The 13,889-nt window shown below is 41.5% G+C and overlaps 1 protein-coding gene across 1 annotated transcript in view; it reads right to left on the bottom strand.

Annotated features, from left to right (window-relative positions):
• Positions 1 to 13,889, bottom strand: part of LOC124612243 — a 179,550-nt gene that overhangs the window by 118,189 nt on the left and 47,472 nt on the right. The window contains exons 6-8 of the mRNA XM_047140318.1: positions 12,304 to 12,469; positions 12,014 to 12,162; positions 7,098 to 7,362 (exon numbers count right to left, since the gene is read on the bottom strand). Coding sequence (XP_046996274.1) covers positions 7,098 to 7,362; positions 12,014 to 12,162; positions 12,304 to 12,469 — 580 coding nt within the window. The remainder of the gene's footprint in view (positions 1 to 7,097; positions 7,363 to 12,013; positions 12,163 to 12,303; positions 12,470 to 13,889) is intronic.

Below are 13,889 nucleotides of genomic sequence, written 5' to 3'. Positions count from 1 at the left end.
TGAAGGGACCAGCCCGGTGTTTGCCTTAAGTGATTTAGGGAAAGGAATGCGAGTCCGTGTGCTAACCACTGCAACACCATGCTTGGTGATATGATGGAGACTAAGATAAGGTCAAACAAAATAATGAAGCCAAAGCTTATGCTTGACTACACCCACACAATGGGAGGAGTGGATCGCGTGATCAGAGAACGGCTAAGAATCCAATACCTAGAAAGGAAGGCACTGTTTAGCAAAAGTGACAAAAAGCAGATTACAGAGTAACTGACGGCTCAACACAAAAGTTTTGTCTCAAGTACAGATAGTGTTGAGGATCAGTGGACAAAGTTCAAAACCATCGTACAATATGCGTTAGATGAGTATGTGCCAAGGAAGATCGTAAGAGATGGAAAAGAGCCACCGTGGTACAACAACAGAGTTAGAAAACTGCTGCGGAAGCAAAGGGAACTTCACAGCAAACATAAACATAGCTAAAGCCTTGCAGACAAAAAAAAATTATGCGAAGCAAAATGTAGTGTGAGGAGGGCTATGTGAGAGGTGTTCAATGAATTTGAAAGTAACGTTCTATGTACTGACTTGGCAGAAAATCCTAAGAAATTTTGGTCTTATGTCAAAGCGGTAGGTGGATCAAAACAAAATGTCCAGACACTCTGTGACCAAAATGGTACTGAAACAGAGGACGACAGACTAAAGGCCGAAATACTAAATGTGTTTTTCCAAAGCTGTTTCACAGAGGAAGACTGCACTGTAGTTCCTTCTCTAGATTGTCGTACAGATGACAAAATGGTAGATATCGAAATAGACGATGGAGGGATAGAGAAACAATTAAAATCGCTCAAAAGAGGAAAGGCCGCTGGTCCTGATGGGATACCAGTTCGATTTTACACAGAGTACGCGAAGGAACTTGCCCCCCTTCTTGCAGCGGTGTACCGTAGGTCTCTAGAAGAGCGTAGCGTTCCAAAGGATTGGAAAAGGGCACAGGTCATCCCCATTTACAAGAAGGGATGTTGAACAGATGTGCAGAACTATAGACCTATATCTCTAACGTCGATCAGTTGTAGAATTTTGGAACACGTATTATGTTCGAGTATAATGACTTTTCTGGAGACTAGAAATCTACTCTGTAGGAATCAGCATGGGTTTCGAAAAAGACGGTCGTGTGAAACCCAGCTTGTGCTATTCGTCCACGAGACTCAGAGGGCCATAGACACAGGTTGATGCCATGTTTCTTGACTTCCGCAAGGTGTTCGATACAGTTCCCCACAGTCGTTTAATGAACAAAGTAAGAGCATATGGACTATCAGAACAATTGTGTGATTGGATTGAAGAGTTCCTAGATAACAGAACGCAGCATGTCATTCTCAATGGAGAGAAGTCTTCCAAAGTAAAAGTGATTTCAGGTGTGCCGCAGGGGAGTGTCATAGGACCGTTGCTATTCACAATATACACTCCTGGAAATTGAAATAAGAACACCGTGAATTCATTGTCCCAGGAAGGGGAAACTTTATTGACACATTCCTGGGGTCAGATACATCACATGATCACACTGACAGAACCACAGGCACATAGACACAGACAACAGAGCATGCACAATGTCGGCACTAGTACAGTGTATATCCACCTTTTGCAGCAATGCAGGCTGCTATTCTCCCATGGAGACGATCGTAGAGATGCTGGATGTAGTTCTGTGGAACGGCTTGCCATGCCATTTCCACCTGGCGCCTCAGTTGGACCAGTGTTCGTGCTGGACGTGCAGACCACGTGAGACGACGCTTCATCCAGTCCCAAACATGCTCAATGGGGGACAGATCCGGAGATCTTGCTGGCCAGGGTAGTTGACTTACACCTTCTAGAGCACGTTGGGTGGCACGGGATACATGCGGACGTGCATTGTCCTGTTGGAACAGCAAGTTCCCTTGCCGGTCTAGGAATGGTAGAACGATGGGTTCGATGACGGTTTGGATGTACCGTGCACTATTCAGTGTCCCCTCGACGATCACCAGTGGTGTACGGCCAGTGTAGGAGATCGCTCCCCACACCATGATGCCGGGTGTTGGCCCTGTGTGCCTCGGTCGTATGCAGTCCTGATTGTGGCGCTCACCTGCACCGCGCCAAACACGCATACGACCATCATTGGCACCAAGGCAGAAGCGACTCTCATCGCTGAAGACGACACGTCTCCATTCGTCCCTCCATTCACGCCTGTCGCGACACCACTGGAGGCGGGCTGCACGATGTTGGGGCGTGAGCGGAAGACGGCCTAACGGTGTGCGGGACCGTAGCCCAGCTTCATGGAGACGGTTGCGAATGGTCCTCGCGATACCCCAGGAGCAACAGTGTCCCTAATTTGCTGGGAAGTGGCGGTGCGGTCCCCTACGGCACTGCGTAGGATCCTACGGTCTTGGCGTGCATCTGTGCGTCGCTGCGGTCCGGTCCCAGGTCGACGGGCACGTGCACCTTCCGCCGACCACTGGTGACAACATCGATGTACTGTGGAGACCTCACGCCCCATGTGTTGAGCAATTCGGCGGTACGTCCACCCGGCCTTCCGCATGCCCACTATACGCCCTCGCTCAAAGTCCGTCAACTGCACATACGGTTCACGTCCACGCTGTCGCGGCATGCTACCAGTGTTAAAGACTGCGATGGAGCTCCGTATGCCACGGCAAACTGGCTGACACTGACGGCGGCGGTGCACAAATGCTGCGCAGCTAGCGCCATTCGACGGCCAACACTGCGGTTCCTGGTGTGTCCGCTGTGCCGTGCATGTGATCATTGCTTGTACAGCCCTCTCGCAGTGTCCGGAGCAAGTATGGTGGGTCTGACACACCGGTGTCAATGTGTTCTTTTTTCCATTTCCAGGAGTGTACATAAATGACCTTGCGGATGACATCGGAATTTCACTGAGGCTTTTTGCAGATGATGCTGTGGTGTATCAAGATATTGTAACAATGGAAAATTGTACTGAAATGCAGGAGGATCTGCAGCGAATTGACGCATGGTGCAGCGAATGGCAATTGAATCTCAATGTAGACAAGTGTAATGTGCTGCGAATACATACAAAATAGCAGGTCAGCAACTGGAAGCAGTTAATTCCATAAATTATCTGGGAGTACGCATTAGGAGTGATTTAAAATGGAATGATCATATAAAGTTGATCATCGGTAAAGCAGATGCCAGACTGAGATTCATTGGAAGAATCCTAACGAAATGCAATCCAGAAACAAAGGAAGCAGGTTACAGTACGCTTGTTCCCCCCACTGCTTGAATACTGCTCAGCAGTGTGGGATCTGTACCAGATAAGGTTGATAGAAGAGATAGAGAAGATCCAACGGAGAGCAGCGCGCTTCGTTACAGGATCATTTAGTAATCACGAAAGAGTTACGGAGATGACAGATAAACTCCAGTGGAAGACTCTGCAGGAGAGATGCTCAGTAGCTCAGTACGGGCTTTTGTTAAAGTTTCGAGAACATACCTTCACCGAAGAGTCAAGCAGTATATTGCTCCCTCCTACGTATATCTCGCGAAGAGACCATGAGGATAAAATCAGAGAGATTAGAGCCCACACAGAAGCATACCGACAATCGTTCTTTCCACGAACGATACGAGACTGGAATAGAAGGGAGAACCGATAGAGGTACTCAGGGTACCCTCCGCCACACACCGTCAGGTGGCTTGCGGAGTATGGATGTAGATGTAGATGTAGAAGTACTACATGAAAATCTTTGTCCTTTTGCTGGAAATTTTTGTGTGGAATTCTTTAACTTAGGATGGCAAATCTGGAGGGAAAAAGGAGTCCCTGTAATAAATGTTGACCATCTTGGAAAAAATGTTTGAGAAATACAAAGGGATTATCATTTCTCCTAAGCCAGGCCAACCGGGACGAAGCCCCATGCTCTTCAGTTGATGGAAAGATGTTTTCAAGAAGTCATTGAAACAACAGAGAAGAAGAGCAATCCGACATGAGTAGGGGAGACAATCATGATACTCCTGTCCCCAGTGCCAGGTCTTCTAGTGTGTCACAGGTGCTTCAGAATCATACACAAACAGATTTCTAATACCATTCTAGTGTGATTCTGGTATCTATATCTTATCTACCGCCTGATTTGTATCTTTAAATAAAAAAATTTCATCTCTGTAAATAAAAACAATGTGACGTAACGAGTATTTGCAGAGATTTGGGATGAGTCCGAGTTACCTCCAGGTAATACTGTTTATCCACTTCCACCTACAATATCTCCTTAGATTTTCAAGGATGAGTTGCCAAATCAATATATTTTCAAAAAGCATAAAATTACATAGGAAAAAAAAAAAAGAAGCAGGTAACATTTTGAAAGTTTCGTGGCAGGAATAGGTACATTAGGAGGTTACAGTATAAGTCAATATTTTTCCTTCCATTAATTAGTTCAGCCAGCTATTGTTTACAAATACACACCATATTTCATCTTGGCACCTGCCACCTATTTTCAACTGAGCCAACGAAGACTGTTACAGTGTACTGGTCACAGGTGAGTGTGTGGCATGTTGTTGATCAAAACAATGATCGTGTTCCATGAAGATTTCCATTTACTGGTAATCCCGGCTATATGATTCCTCTTGCTGATGATGAACTTGAAATATAAACACATATGGTCCCTGATTATTTACACAGGGAAAGGGGCAAAGCTGGATGCAGAATTTATGGATTTTCCAATGTCGTCACAAGTTGTTTTGACCCTTGTAAAACCACTCTTGGAGCAAGATTTGTAGTTGCAAGACCAACCACACTGCTGCACTGCATCCTTGATTGCAGAAATGTGAAACTCAGATGCCTGGTAGGCTGCAGATCACCATGGCCCTAAGCATAGTCTATTACATGCACTGAGAGCAAATCGTACAAATAATAGTATTCCACATGTTACCCAACTGATAACAACGTCCCAGTCAATAGGGTTTCCCACCATGCTTCCAGACTCCTTAACAATTGAATCCCAAAAAGAATTACCAATAGCCAAAATTGTTGTTTCACTGTATTACACTGCATGCCCAGCAGAAATACAGTGCTCACTAGAAGTAGACTTCATCGGTTGCAAAAGGTAAAGGCAGCACTGATTTTTCTACTCAATATTCTTCTACAGTGCATGTGGTCTGACCTAAATACACCATACCACACTGGATAAGTATTTTACGCACTCCAACTTTCTATCATTCACTAATCCAAGAAGATCTGCAATCTTAGATGGTGGGTGCTGTAACGTTACAAAAATTGGGAAGAGCACCTTACTCATAAATGGTGGTACAAAACAAGAAGTTACTAAGGCTGAGCAGGCAATCATCATAGCTAGCTGATGGAGCATATGTCAGGATGTGGTGAGGAACTGAGTTGTCTGTGGATTTTCCCCACAGGAACTGGTTGAACTCCAGCCTCGGAACAGAGCGGAGTTCTGCAGCAGCAGCAGTTTGTTTGTACACAGGTCACATACATATTTAGTTTAGTGGTACTCTTAAGCATTTCTGACTGGAAGTGAATAATAGCCGATTGCTTATATGTTTTTAGTAGTGCTATTTGGGGAGTCCCCTACAATCAATCTTTCTCGGCCAGAAAGTCTTCACCGACCCCAAGATTCTGGGCAACTTTTCTGTAATCCTTCCCATTTCCTAAATCTCACCAGTGCTTTTCCTTCATCCCTCTTCCTTTCCCATCAACCATTTTGCCAGAAGAAGAAGCCACTGGCTACAAAAGCTCTCATATTTCCTTAACTTTTATATGTATTTTCTTCTGCCACTGCTTGGTGAGTACATTTTTTTTATCTAAATCTATATGATTACTCTGCAATTTGCAATTAAGTGCCTGGCAGAGGGTTCATCGAACCATGTTAAGTTACTTCTCAAACAACATGCGAGAAAAATGAACACTTAAATCTTTCAGTGTGAGCTGATTTCTTTTATTTTATGATGATGATGATGATGATTGGTTTGTGGGGTGCACAACTGTGCAGTCATCAGCACCTGTACAGAGTCCCAATTTTTCCATAGTCCAAATTTTACACAGTTCGATCTAGCCACTGTCACGAATGATGATGATGGTGATGAAATGATGAGAACAACACTAACACCCAGTCTCCGGGAAGAGAAAATCCCCAACCTGGCTGGGAATCAAACCCGGGACCCTGTGATCCAGAGGCAGCAACACTAGCCACTAGACAATGAGCTGCTGACATTTTGTGGCGGTGATCGTTTCTCCCTATGTAGGTGGGCACTAACAAAACATTTTCATACTCTGAAGAAAAAGTAGGTTACTGAAATTTCCTGAGAAGGTCCTGTTGCAGTGAAATACAGTCTTTGTTTTAATGGCTGCTGCCCCAATTCTATCACATTTTCAAAATCTGATAATTCTCTTTGCATATTGGTCCAAGACTGTTGCTTGATATGGTACATATTTAAATTTGACTTGAGGTAGTTTGGGATTTTAATGGCACACTACTTGTATATGACGATTTCAGAATATATGAAGAAGTTTTTTTATTGCGATCGTACTTTTATGGTTAGTGAACATCACACTTTTACTGTAAATATATGTTAGGCATCTTTTGCTTGTTATCACACCTGGATTGAACATAGTAGTCATTACACATCCAGAATTGGGAAAGTGTTAAGTTAGGCCATCAGTCTAAGAATATTTTAATATTCACCTCCCTATAGCCAGACTGTCACAAGTGTCTTACCACCCTGCATGGTATCAAGATTTAAGCTCAACATCACGACACTCACCTGAAACACTGGTAAAGTTTTGCACTGTTTTGTTGTAGTACCATTAAAAGTTCTCAAACTTGTATCCCATACCTTTCATCTTGCTGATGTGAACTGTCTTGTTTATATAAGTGAATACTTGACTTAAAAAATTGATATTTTTAACTGATGAAAATATCTTATTGGATATAGAACATTGAATATCCCAACTGCCAAACAATACAGAAATACGTGGTCAAGGGGGGGGTGGATGAACAAAATGTAGTGGAAATTGCTATGAAAATTACAAGTCAGTAGGCCTCTACAGCAGTACTTCGCTTGGTCATTTATAAAAAAATAGGAATTTTATTCTAAAGCCTACAGTAACTCACCCACTGCTAGTTCTTTGTTTTGTTTCTGTCTCTTGAAGTCTAGAACGTGTTACAATTTGTGGTTTTTGTCTTCTTGACCTCTCAACTATCCGCTTAATAACTCTTCTTGCTAGCTGTTGCTTTCGATTCTTTTGATTTTGTTGCTGTTTCTGCAGCTGTCTTTGTTGCTCCACAGGTTTGGTTTTCTTCACCAGAGGTTGATCATCATCCGACGAAAAATCCGAGAGAGTGCTTGCAAATGATTTACTGGCGTTCTTCTCAGTCACTGCAAATCAGAACAGTCATATCACAACTCAAAAGCACAATTTTTACAATAATACCTATAATTTGGAACTTTAGTATTCCTACTAAATTATTGAGTTACAATAACACAAACCTCTAATACACCGGTTTCAATTTAAAATCCAATTTCAAAACAAAAACATCACAATACATCAGGAAACAAGTCATTACACTATAACTAGATCATTGTAAACACATAATGATCTATAAACTCAATTAAAAACAAAAACATTAAATTGGTTCAACAGTGTTTGAGAGAGGAATATTATTAACATAAAGTAAAATGCTTTATGCTGTTGTGTGATGCTGTTTTACGTTACTTTAGGTGAACGGTTTCACGCAGAACAATATTATCTGTACTCACCAGGTCCTCATTCACTTCAATGGCAAATACATAAAATGTACTTAGAATTTGGGAGCTATTGCACGCAAAGAGTTACGCATTATTTAGGTGTCATTGTTGAGTTGGGTCTTTATGAAAATCAGACAAAACTGTCCAATCTTCTGGAGAAATTTCACATTTTTTCATAACACTTTCTTTAAACATGCACTGTAAGTCTGAATGATTCTACTGAGATAAACTAAGGTGTGCACACTGTACAAAATGAAATGACTCATTCTGCTGTTCACAGGGCAGCCTTTATGTGCATCTTGAAAGTTGTTTGGTGTACACGACACTAAATGATGGATATTAAAGCTTGGGAATTTTAGTGAACATCCTGTTCAAAACAAGAAGAAACAATTGGCATACAACTTGTTGTTTCTGAATAATGAACATTAAATTATTCTCCTCAGCTACTATGCAACTATTGTGGCCTCTAGATCCCACAATAAATCGTCATTGAAAACAGTCATAACTCCATCTGATATTTCCATGGTTGTCCTGTCAACACACTGACATGATGCCAGCCATAGCATCACAGTCTGCACAAAAAATTAGCTTTCATCCATGTTTATGTTTCCAGTTGACAGTGCCATGCACCACTGTAATGAAATCAACTATGGCTTTGTTTGCATTTAGTGCCCAGTATATCAGGAAAACAGCTTCTTTGGCAAATCAGAGTAGATGAAGATCTGGATGGTGTTTGTTTTGCATGGTGTACAATACACAGCTTTAAATTCATTTGAGCAAGCATTGAGTTCACACATATTATGTCTGCAGAATCATACAGCATGAAACATGTGAAGAACACCACAAAATACTGCCAATTGAAGCAATGGGATCTTTGCAACTGACATGCCATGAGAATTCATTCTGTGATTTCTAGAGAGTAAAAATGCCCATTCACAGATTAAACTTAAGCAAGAACAACTACTCATACACCTACGCCTGTGTGAGCTATTTGCCAAATTGTATCTATATGACCTCTAGGGATAGATACGTATTGGCTGGAAATATTGGTAGTTTGCGACATGTCAGTCCAATAAGTTTCCTAAGTAAGTTCTTTCTGACATGAGTGTCACTTTTCGAGTGGCTGCTAATTAAGATTTTTCAACATTTCTGTTACACTCTCTCCAGGCAACAAATCTGTGACCATTTGCGCTGTACTTGATGTTCTCTGCCTTTTGGACCTGATATGGTTTCTTCCACTTGAGCAGGATCTGAGTATGGGCCACACAAGTATTTTGTATGAACAGTCTCTTTAGAAGACAAGCTGCAATCAATGAATCGGCCTGGGATTTGTGTGGTCTACGACTGAGCTTATGTGGTCATTCCACTTCATATCTCTACAAGTATTATTATTCTCATATATTTGTATGTTGTGACTGACTATGGCAGTAACTAATTAATCCTGCAGTCAAAGGACGCTACAATTTTACTTTCCATGAAGTGTACAATTATTATTTCTCTATATTAAGAACAAGTTTCCAGTCATTACACCAGAAGGATATTTTGTGGAAGTCTAACTGGATAAACTACAGAATTAGCAGTCTCCATCGTATTTTATTAATTTTACATCGCCTCATGATTTAACTAGATATGGCAACAATTTTTAGGGTTTCATGCCTCAATCAGTAAAAACAGAACCCTTATAGGATTGCTTTGTTTTCTGTATGTCTGTCCATCTATCGGTTCGTCCAACTGTTAAGAACCCTTTTACTCAGGAACGGGTACACATGTCAAGTTCAAATTTGTCACATATGTCTATGGTCAGTTGGAGCTGCAAAAATTTTAATCTTCTAGGTCACTTCACTCAAAAGATGCAGCCATTTCTGTCTTGTATTTTGATACTCAAAAACTCACTCATCAAAAACGGACAGGGTACTTCATATTGACCAAGAACCACGAAATTTGCCAAGACACAAGGTTTCACAGTACAAATAAAGGAGAAAGTCCCAAACTTGTTAATTAGAAATTATATCTCATTCCGAAAAAAAAAAATTTTGTCATTTTTTATTCGTCTGTCTGTCTGTCCCTCTATTAAGACCCCTTTGTCTAAAGAGCAGTTTGGCATATCATGTCCAAATTTATGTCACACACTAAAGTCTATGGTCCCTTGGAGGTGGAAAAATTTTAAGCTCCTAAGTCACTGCAATCAAAAGATTCAGTCACTTGTCACATATTTTGATATTTACAAACTCAGTCATCAAAACCATTAGGTTACTTTCTGTTGACCGAATCATGAAAGTTGTAAAAATATAACACACAAAAAAATATCTTTCACCATTTGATCATACATCGCATTCATCATCTGTCAAACGCATAATAGACAAACACTACTGCATGCAAACATAAAATGTAAGCTGTACTCGTGTTTTGGTAAGCAAATAAAATAACATTTTCTTAAATCTTTTCTCTTTACATGTATAAACTGAAGTTCCCTGCTTACTTCTTTTTGTACATCCAGACTATTGTGAGGAACCATTGTAGAGATTTAGATATGGTCTTGGAATTTCCAGGATCAGTATCTTGCCAGTATCGATAATAGGCAAAAATGATTGAGATTCTTGATTCCCAGGATGTATGAACTATATATAAGGGGCGTTCAAAAGGAAACGAGCCGGAGTCTGGAATGCGCAAACCGGTGACAGGATGGTAATATCGTGGCATGTGTAACGAAGTGTGGTTCCGATCAGAGCATGGAAGTTCACAGCCTGTCACTAGAGGGCACGCGTGCATGTCACGTGACTATACAGAGCTAGCAGCAGCATGCATCAATTGTCCAATGCTGCCAGTCGCATTGCAAACAGTGACATCGAGGCATCAACAGAAGAGCAAAGAGGTGTTGTTCGTTTTCTGACAGCGGGAGGAGTAGGAGGAATGGACATTCATTAACAAATGTCACAAGTGTACAGCGAACACTGCATATCCCTTGCAAGGGTCAAGGCGTGGCACAAGCGCTTCAGGGAAGAACGGGTGTCGTTAGCTGATGATGCACGGTCTGGAGCACCACACTGCATTACTGATGACATCCTACAACTGGTGGATGCACTCTTTACCCAGGACCGCCGAGTTACAGTGAAAGCCATAGCCGCCGTGGTTGGATTGAGTGTTGTAAGTGTTCACACTATCATGAAAGAACGAATGCACACATGCACAATTTGTGCCCAATGGGTGCCCCACAGTCTTCAGCTACACCAGGAAGTATGCTGAATGGGCCATTGTCTTGCTCATCTGCAGCGCTATGCTTGGGATGGAATGCTTTCCTGGCATGAGTGGTGGCTGGATATGAGTCACGGCGTCATCACTTCGAACCAGAATCAAAATGACTGTCTCCAGTGGAAGCACCCAGGGTCACCACCACCAAAAAATGCCAAGGCCATCCACTTGAGTGCAGGAAAGGTTATGTTGATGTTCTTCTTTGAGCATGATGGACCCATTCCAATTCACTTCCTGCAGCACGGGACAACACTGAATGCCCAGTGTTACTTGCAAACCTTGACCACCCTTCACCACGCAATCAAATCAAAACGACCAGGCAGTATCACCTGTGGGGTCATTCTGCTCCACAACAATGCAAAGCCTCGTATGGCTAACACAGTCGCGGCACTCCTGCAGAAATTCAAATGGGAGGTTCTCGGCCACCCTCCATACAGTCCGGACCTCTCTCCTTGAGATTAAATCATTTTTGGTCCCCTCAAAAAGGCTCTGAGGGGCAAACGATTCACCTCGGATGACAACATCCATCTGTATGTGTGGAACTGGTTAACATTGTAGCTCCAGAAATTTGTGTCACAGTGGGACAAGTGTCTCAACAGCCTGGATCAATACTTCTAACACACAGGTACTGGTTTCTGTAATTATGCCTCCGGCTCGTTTCTTTTTGAACGCTCCTTATATATACACAATTAAGTTTGTGCTGAACCCTAAGTGCGTGAGTCTACTTGCACTTGGCCAATTTTTATTCAATAAAATTTCCTCACAGTTAGCAGCATTATCAATGAAGACCCTAACATTGCAACTAATTTTACTCACTAACTCATTAATGTATAACATGAAAATCAGTGGTACTACTGCACTCTCTTAGGTTACACCAGATATTACTTCAGAATCTAAGGATGACTTTCCAATCCAGGATAAAATGCTGATAATTTCCCATCCAGTTGCAAACCTGATTAGGTCGCCAGTAGGAATATATCTGAATATTTTTCCCTTGTGCCCTATGTGTAGTTTGTTGTTTTCTGACAGTTACCTTTTTTGTCGCCTTTTGGTTCAGCCGGCTTAAGGGCACGTTCGTTTATAATTCCCTGATCACTTCCCACAGGAAGCTGCCCACCACTGCGCAGTCCCCGCCGCCTCGCAAGAATCTCTCTTGATATTTCTCTTCTTCGCAGCAAGATTCTAAAAAAAAGGTACAAATGAAATACAGCCTTAAGTAGATGCATAAACCCAAGTTAGAATAAAATATTAGTGAGCTACTTACAGGGTAACAATAAATATAAATCAAATGAACCTTTGTAATTACGTTTTCATGCAATTTACCTCCTTAAAGGTGAACGCTTGATTGGTCTCAGTTTCCTAACAGCATGAATAATTTTGACGGGAGATTTCTTGACAACATGTTTTGCTGCTGAAATAATTCTTTTATTCGATTTTGTCTCTTCCATCAAAGCAGCAGATCTCGTTCGCACCATATTCTTGTCTTTAACTGAAAAGAGAATTGGGGAAAAAAGATCAAACTTTAGGCAAAATCTAAAGGAAAAAGGATTAATTTGACAGTTCAAATGGAAATATGAGAAAGATAGTTTCTGAATGCATTTGAATAAAGACTGGTAAAGATCGCACATTATGCAGTGGTTTTCCTTCATCAATCGGGCAGTGCACATCTGCAACTATACAGGGTGATTCTTAATAATGTTTAAAAACCTCCGAAGTGATGTAAAAGATGCAGAGACAAGTAACTTCATATAAGACACGTGGGAGCCACAAATGTCGGGAAATGCCCAAAAACTGGCTGACAAAAGTTTGAGCATGTGATGTCACCAGATAATGTATATAGTTGCACGTGCACGACTTTAGATCATGGGGCACAGGGTTTGAGTCTTGCACCTGGCAGGCAGTATTTTCTCACAGTGTGTAAGACAATTCTGTGTTTACATTCAGGTAAGATTTGTTATTTAATTTATTGGTTTCGCTGTCTCCAATGGTGTATTCAAAAGTAGAGTACAACAAAAGCCTACTGCGTTGTTTACAAGTAAACAAGTTTACAAGTAAATGAGTATACTGTACTGCAACCAATAAGTGATCTACATTTTTTTTACTAAATTATGTCTGTAAATAAACAAAGAATGGAGGAAAGAAAAGAAAAACAAAATAAGAACAGCTTTTGGTTGGTTACAATGAGGACCATAATTCTGTAACTACTTCATTTACAACAAATCACACTGCTTGAATGCGAGTATTGCAACGCTCAATCATTCCTTCACTCACGCGCTCAAAAATACCCTCTGTATTTGGGATTTACACAGTGGCAATGGCCATGTGGGCTAGGAGATCCATTTTGGACGTTACTGGGGTGATGTAAACTAGCTCCTTCACATGACGCCAAAAGCAAAAATCTAGTGGAGCAATGTGTAGCAATGCACACTACTGGCAAGGGTAGAAATGACAGACCCAATCAGCGCAAGTGTGGCGAGGCATGTTGACTGGTGACATCATATGTTCAACATTTGTCATCCGCTTTTGGAGTATTTCCTGACATTTCCAGTCCTATGTGTTTTATAGTAAATTACTTGTCTCAGTGTCATCTACGTCACTTTGAACATTTGTAAACATTACTAAGATTCACCCTGTTTAGTGCAGGGGTACCTTGGTACATTTACATCTACATCTACATGGATACTCTGCTAATCACATTTAAGTGCCTGGCAGAGGGTTCATTGAACCACATTCACAATTCTCTATTATTCCAATCTCGTATAGTGCACGGAAAGAACGAACACCTATATCTTTCTGTACGATCTCAGATTTCCCTTATTTTATTGTGGTGATCATTCCTCCCTACGTAGGTTGGTGTCAACAAAATATTTTCGCATTCGGAGGAGAAAATTAATGTTTGGAATTTCATG

This window comes from Schistocerca americana, chromosome 4 (genome assembly GCF_021461395.2).
Source record: "Schistocerca americana isolate TAMUIC-IGC-003095 chromosome 4, iqSchAmer2.1, whole genome shotgun sequence".
Taxonomy (NCBI): domain Eukaryota; kingdom Metazoa; phylum Arthropoda; class Insecta; order Orthoptera; family Acrididae; genus Schistocerca; species Schistocerca americana.
The sequence above is the reverse complement of the archived record's forward strand: the minus strand, read 5'-3'. Positions and strand labels throughout refer to the sequence as shown.